The sequence below is a fragment of the Pan paniscus genome, chromosome 20 (assembly GCF_029289425.2).
Source record: "Pan paniscus chromosome 20, NHGRI_mPanPan1-v2.0_pri, whole genome shotgun sequence".
NCBI lineage: Eukaryota > Metazoa > Chordata > Mammalia > Primates > Hominidae > Pan > Pan paniscus.
The window spans coordinates 20,568,094-20,575,416 of record NC_073269.2 but is presented as its reverse complement, the minus strand read 5'-3'; the positions used below and the strand labels follow the sequence as shown (position 1 = coordinate 20,575,416).

The 7,323-nt window shown below is 46.9% G+C and overlaps 1 protein-coding gene across 1 annotated transcript; it reads right to left on the bottom strand.

Annotated features, from left to right (window-relative positions):
- Nucleotides 1-1,514: 1,514 nt before the first annotated feature.
- On the bottom strand, nucleotides 1,515-7,155 carry LOC100969847 (cytochrome P450 4F2-like). Its single transcript, XM_034945388.3, has 5 exons — nucleotides 6,949-7,155; nucleotides 4,987-5,108; nucleotides 4,097-4,367; nucleotides 1,818-1,896; nucleotides 1,515-1,648 (listed from the first exon to the last, which is right to left on the bottom strand). The coding sequence occupies exons 1-5, from the start codon at nucleotides 7,024-7,026 to the stop codon at nucleotides 1,515-1,517; spliced, it is 684 nt and encodes a 227-aa protein (XP_034801279.3). The 5' UTR covers nucleotides 7,027-7,155.
- Between the last annotated feature and the right edge of the window lie 168 nt (nucleotides 7,156-7,323).

Sequence of the window (7,323 nt, the reverse complement as noted above, 5' to 3'; positions counted from 1 at the left end):
GCCAGGTGCTCTATATAATGTGCACCTGCTTGTATCAGATGCTCACCTGCATCACAATGCCCAAAGCTGTCCCACCACCCTCCCAACAGCTCCCTAGGCCAGAACCCTGGGCATTGTTGAAGAGACCTGAGTGATGGCATCCAGAGGAGGGAAGGTGTCCATTTAACACAAAAGCAAACTGAGGCTCAGAGAGGGCAGGCCTCTAGTCCAGGTTGCAGAGCTCATAGGAACTCAAGACTATGAGACCCTCAAGTCCAAATCCGTTCCCTCTGCCATGCTGCTCCACCCCCCTTCTTTAGTGTCAATGCCATATTAATATAGGGACATTTATAATGGAGTAATCTCAGGCAGTGTGATAGCCCCAAAGGGGAAATATCTTGAGGCCCTTGGATCAGCACCTGGCTCCTTCTCCCTCATGCAGGATTCTCCTCCCAACAGATCCAGGGCTCCCCTCCTGGCCCTCCCTAGATCCTGTCCTGAATTGCCCTGTGGGGTGGACTCAGGTGAGGGGGGCGCTTGAAGGAGGGGGCTCCTAGCAGAACTGCTGAGCAGGAGGGCGGGGAAGACAGTACTCCTGACACTGGCTGGGTACTGGGGAGCCCCTAGACCACCCCCACCCCACTACCCCTGCCAGCTCAATCAGCCAGAGGATTCAGGCACCTGGTCCTACAGCTTCATTCGCGTAGGGTGCATCCCCCAAAATCCCCACTACCTCTGCAAGGACAGACCTCACCTGCTGGTGGTTCCATCCTTCTTAGGCTCAGGGAGCAAAGCCAGAGGTTGATGAACAGGCAGGGTCCTAGGGACACAGAAGAAAGTGCCCCCAGTGGCTAGAGGGGCTCAGCTCACTGCAGACCTCCTGTGTGCCTGGGATGGGCAAGCAGGTTAGAGCAGGAATGGCGGCCATCAACATTGCCAACATGAGTCATGGAGCCTGTTTTAAGTCTTTTAACTACATTAACCATTTTGTTTTCCCATTTTACAAATGAGAAATCAAGTCTGGAAAATATTTGAGTGACCACCCACAGTCATAGAGCTGGTGGATCTGGGCTGTGCACCCAGACCACCCACCCAGCCTCACATTGTTCCCCCTCACCACCAGGCTGTGCTCCTTCACGTCCGTAAATGGGTGTTTCAGCAGCAGCACCTCACAAGGTTGTTGCAATAACTAAAACAGATTATGCATGCAAAATGACATTTCAGGGATAAAAAGAAGGGAGTAAAGGGGAAGTTCATCTACTAAGCATGTGTTAAGTGGCATCATCTCCCCTCACATGTTGTCACCAATTCTCTCAGCAGAGCAGATCTTTTCTGTCCAAACAGCCTGCAACTTTTCCCCTGATAGCCAGACTGGGTATTAAGCCTTGCCTGTCATCCTCTACTCCTACTCCCACTAAGCAATAGTAGCAGAATAGACAAAAACAACTCCTCCTCCCATCCCCACCTGGGGAGCAGAGCCATCGGCATTGCCAACATGAGTCATGGAGCTCAGGAACAGCCACCAGCACCTGCACTCACCATTCAATCTCTTTAGGCTCGCAGACCTTCAGAAACTCTTGCATTTCCTGCCCGCAGCGCTCCTGGTATTCTGGGTGCATTGCAAGGTTGTACTGGACCCAGGAGAGACCACTGGTCCTGGTGTCATAGCCTGAGGGGCAGCCAGGCAGTCTTGGGTCTCTGGGCTGCTTCAGCACAACAGGGTGGACAGCACCCATGGATTGAGGGCCTCAGAGAGGATGGGGGAAGGGGGATGGGAAGGGTGAAGCCATCCAGGGTCCACCCACCACGTCCCTGGGATGAGACATCTTGGTCCTCACTGGGATCCTCTCCCTCAAACATGAAGGTGTCAGCCTCCGCTCTTATGTGCTCATCAGACAACTCCTTCCCATCTTCATCCTGGAGAGAAGGCAAAACACCCTTGAAAACCACACAAGCTCTGAGGACTCCTCAGTCTAACATGAAATAAACTCTGAAGATCCATCCTCTTTCCAGAAACCCAAGCCCAGCTTGCACTCCTAGATGTCTCTTGGTCACCATCACCAGAGCCCACACCATGCAATCTTCCTCACTGGCTTCCTTCCTTCCTCTTTTGTCCCTGGTGGGAAGAATCAATGACACATGAATATTTTCATGTTTCTACATGTTGAGAACTTTCTGAGAAAAAGTTACTGGCAAATGAGCCTGCAGGATAATTAAATAACAATTCGCCTTGGAAGTTAGAGATTAAGTATTGCTCCAAAGATGTATACTCACATTCCAGTGTGGTAAATGCAGACAATCTTATTTATTTCCCCTGAAGACATTTGTGTTGTAAGTCTACAGACTATTACATCTCACTGGAGAGAATTGGTTTACGCTTCAGAATAAAGCACTCTCTCTTGCTCTCTCTCTGTCTCTCTCTCTCTGTCGAGAAAATAAATAGAAAATGTGCCAAGACTCGTAATGTGGAGCCCCTCTCCTAGGGCGCAAACTCTGTTCCACATACAGATAAAAACATTGCATTGCTCTTGGAGAAATGTGATTTGGGAATGAAAGCCAATGCTACAATCCTACTCCGGCTGCTAGTGTTGCTGTGAGCAATAAATGGGCTGCTGTGATCCAGGTGTTTAATGCACTTGTTACAATAGACATCTGTCACAATAGAAAAAGTCATGGACAGAAAAAGACATAGACATAAACATAGAGAAAGATATAGATATAGACATAGACACAGACACAAATATAGACAAAGATATAGACATAGACAAAGGTATAGACATCGGCAAAGTCATAAACGTAGGGAAAGATGTAGACGTAGACATAAATAGAAACAGACAAAGACGCTGGGCGCCGTGGCTCACTCCTGTAATCCCTGCACTTTGGGAGGTCAAGGCAGGCAGATCACAAGGTCAGGAGATCTAGCGCACCCTGGCCAACATGGTGAAACCCCATCTCTACTAAAAATACAAAAATTAGCTGGGCGTGGTGGCGGGCACTCTTAGTTCCAGCTACTCAGGAGGCTGAAGCAGAATCACTTGAACCCAGGAGGCAGAGGTTGCAGTGAGCCGAGATCATGCCATTGCATGCACTCCAGCCTGGCAACAGAGCAAGAATCTTTCTCAAAAAAAAAAAAAAAAAGAAAGAGAAAAAGAAAAGAAACAGACAAAGACACAGACATAGACAAAGAAGTAGACATTGACAAAGACCAAGAATTAGACAAAGACAGACACAGACATAGAGAAAGATATAGACATGAGCATAGACAAAGGCATAAACATGACCTAGACATAGGCACAGACATAGACAAAGACAGACATTGACAAAGGTATAGATGTAGACAAATACACAGACAGACATCGACAAAGAGAAAGAGATAGACATATACATAGACATACACATACACATACACATAGACAAAGAGACACAGAAATATACATAGACATAGACAAAGACACAGGCACAGAAAAAGACAAAGACATAGATACACAGATATGACATGTACAAAGACACATAGATCTAGATATAGACATTGACACAGAAAAGACACTAAACATAGACATAAAGACTGAGATGAAGACATACATAAAGATATAAACAGACATACACAAAGACATAAACATAGACATTGACAAAGATATAGACAAAGAAAAGACACAGACGTAGACATAGAAAAGACACAAAGACATAGATATAGACACAACGAAAGAAAAAGAAGCAGATACGAAGACAGACACTAGCAATGACAAAGACAAAGACACAGACATAGTCATAGACACAGACACAAATTCAGGCATGGACAATGACCTAGACATAGATATAGATACAGATACAGATACAGATATAGATATAGATATAGATATATTAATACATATATAGACTAGCTTATTAATGCATAAATAGAGTAAAATCTTATACTTGTCAGTTTCACATCTAGCAGTCCCCTGCTAGGTGCATTCAGCAGAGTCATCTCTAAAACCTATCTCTGACCTGTCCCTCCCTTCCTCAAGCACCTGCCATGACTCCCCAGTGCCCTCTGGATCAAGTCTAAGTTCTTTTATCTGACATTTGACATTAAGCTCCCTTCTGCTTCTTGAATTCAAATCTCAGAGAAGCCCACCTTGCTAATCAGGAGCACATCAATGAAGTCCAAGGTCTTGGACTTGGCTTTGGCTTGGAGGAAGTCATCAACACCCTGGCTAGGGAGGGTGTGGCGTTGCTCCTGGATGACAGCATCTGTGAAGTCATGCCCCAGGCGGCAGGCCCTGTGGAAGTGCCGCCCATCACGGGTGAGATAATACAGGAAGTCCATGTGCAGGAGGATCTGCTGGTTTCTTTTTGCCGCAAGGGAACTGAGCTCCAAGACAGAGGCAATATATTCACTGGGCTTCCTGAAGGATAAGGGCAGAAAGGGAGGCAACAACTTAACATGTCTGAAGCCCCAGAAGCACCTCCCACCAGCAGCTAGGAGCTACCTCCTATCAGGAAACAGAGTATACAGAAACAGATGACCCCACACATACAAAGAGGGGGTCAGCCATGAGATTGATTCTCCAAGCCCTTATCTCCCTGCATCCCATCTCTGTGAGATGCCTTCATGCCCCTAGGCACCCAGAGCATAACTTGAATATCATGCTTTTATTCTCTCTCCCCTGCCCCCGGTATATAATCCTGACCCTTCTCCTTCCTGAAACTGTTCACAAAGATCAGACCTCATCCTCTTCCAACTGTCCCTACCCTACCCTAGCCTCCTTGCATCCAACGTCAACTCCATTTAGTGTCCACACTACAGTCAGTCCCTCACAGAACTCAGCTCTGACCATGCCCATTAGCTCAAACCCCTTCAATATCTCCCTGGAAACCTCATGATAATGTTTATACCAGTCATTCAAAGACTGTGACACAACTCCTCCAGATAGGCACTTCTGCTTGCCCTCATCAGTTCTCTCTCCCCCAGCCTACTCCTTTGGGTCCATGGCTCAAATTCCCAGCCACTGGGCAAAGACTCACTCCTGACATTGGCTGTCAAAGCTGAAGACACATTTCTGCAGACTATCCAAGGTCATGAGGTTCATGTGCTCAAACATGTCCAGACAGGCATTGTGCTCCAAGGTCAGGAGGTGCCACTTGGCCTAGCCAGAGATGGGGACAGAGCTGGGGCTTGTCCCTGGCTTCCTTGAGCCCCTCCCAAACCCAACCACCAAGGCACACTATTCCAGCCTCTTCGTTTTCTCCCCAAGAATCCCTCCCCAGGGGTAACCAAATTGCAGTGAGAGTAAAAGTTGTTAATATTAAGAGATGGAGATGCAAGACTGGGAGTCAGGAGACCTGGGTTCAAGTTCCAGCTCTGAATGTCCTTGGTGAACTCCTTATCCTTCCCTACGTTCTACCTGTCAAATCTTGAGGAACAGTTGAGATGATTGCCTTGGTGCCACATAAACAAGGTTAGAAACCCTGTTTCACTACTCCAAGCTCACTTATTAGCTGGGTGAACTTGGGCAAGCTCCCTAATCTCTCAGACCCACAGCTTCATCCTCTACAGTGAGGCAAAAATATCTCCTTCAAAGAACAGTGAACATCAAATCAGTCAATATACACTCATACCATGGGATGGGCACATGGCATTGTTTATGGCATATAGTGAGGGTTCAATAAATGTTGGCTTTCCTTATCTGCCTTGTTATAAATTGATTACAAAAATATCTCTATGTTGGGACAGGAAGTCCTCCATGAGCCCTGAGTATCCCTTTTGGGTATGCTAAAAATGCAAAACACTGAGTTCTTAACTTCAGCCATTTCTGAGAGTTGTGTGTGCAGAGAACAGCATTCAAGAATAAGGTGATGACTCCCTTTGGACCCGTATCAGGCTTACTTTGCTTGCTATTCCCTAAGCCTAATGCTCCTTCCCTGTAATGCAACATACTACCTGAGCAGGCATTTATAAAAGCCCAACAATGTCACCCGAAGGGATCTGGGTATCCTGGAGAAACAATGCAATCTGACAGGAAACACATACTCCTTGCTGTGCCATGAGTAATAAACCACCCTTTGCCTCTGACCCAGGAGTCTCCTGTCTTCTGGCAGAATCCATGAAATAGTAACAAGCTAACTTATCAATTTGCAAGTTTAATAAAACCCCAGAGACTTCACAAAACCCTCTCCCCAATTCTTCACTTACCCCCATATCCACACGCTTTGCAATGTGATTTTTTAGCGACTTTCCTTAAGAGACAGAGCCTATTTTACTCCTCCTCTCCTTTTCTGATTGTGTGCTGGGATTATGGCTTTCAATGATGAAATGCAATGTGGTGAAAATGATGAGGTAATAACTAATGAAGCTAAGCCTCGTGTCACTCCGTGGAAACCTGCCTGCCTGCATTGTGAACCATGGGGTGCCTTCTGGAAGGAGAGAATCACATGGAGGAACATCCAGGGGTCCCAGCTGAGGCCATCTGTATCAGTCTGAAGCCAGCCAAAACCCAAACATTGAGAGAACTCAGCCAACACCTGCAAGGCTGCCTACCTGACTCCAGGTTGCTCATGTACCATGACTGATCCCTTCCACATAGAGAAGGACCTGCCAACTGTCCCATAGACTTATTAACATTCATAAACCTTTATTGTTTTAAACCAATGAGTTTTCAAGTGGTTTCTTATCAGCATCAGCTACTGTGCAATTGTCGTCATGACCCTCTTGATTTTATAGGGCTTGGGTGACAGAATCATAGAAACAGACACCTTCTGGGCACCTACTATGCACCAGGGACATGACTCCATTACATCACCTTGACCACCTTTTAAGTAGGGATTATTATACCCATTTTACAGATTAAAAAAAAAAACAAAACTAGGGATCAGAGAGGAAGAACAATGGCCCAATGCCACCCAGCAGAGCCAAAATTCTACACCAGATCTGTCTGTGGTCCCTCCACCCCAAGTCTGCAGCTGGGACCTTGGCTTCAAATAACTCACGTGCATGATGTTCACACTCTCATCGAAAATCTTCATATAGGGCTTCAGGGTGTTGAAATGGAAGGCAGGCATCAGCATCCCACGGTGGCAGCTCCACTTGTCACCAGCACTCAGCAGGAGCCCGTCCCTTAGCAGGGCAGCCAAGGGCCATGGGCAAGGTCATCTTCCTCCCCTGGTCCCCCAACTTTTTTCCCAACCCTGTTCACCTGCAGATACTCACACAGCCAGGGCTTCAGGAAGCCGTAGAAGACCTTGTCCTTTGGTTCAATGGTGGCTGACATGAATGGGGACAATCAGGGGCCATGGAGGTGGGTAAAGGAGGGACTTTGGGGTTGGGGGAAGGCTCCCAGCTAGAGGTTTGCACTTCTCCCCTCC

Coding starts and splice junctions, on each gene's coding strand:
- LOC100969847 (XM_034945388.3), bottom strand. CDS start 7,026: ATGCTGATGCCTGCCTTCCATTTCAACACCCTGAAGCCCTATATGAAG. Junction 4,368..4,986: donor TTTGACAGCCAATGTCAGGA/GTGAGTCTTTGC, acceptor CTTATCCTTCAG/GAAGCCCAGTGAATATATTG. Junction 1,649..1,817: donor GTTTGAGGGAGAGGATCCCA/GTGAGGACCAAG, acceptor GCTGCCCCTCAG/GCTATGACACCAGGACCAGT.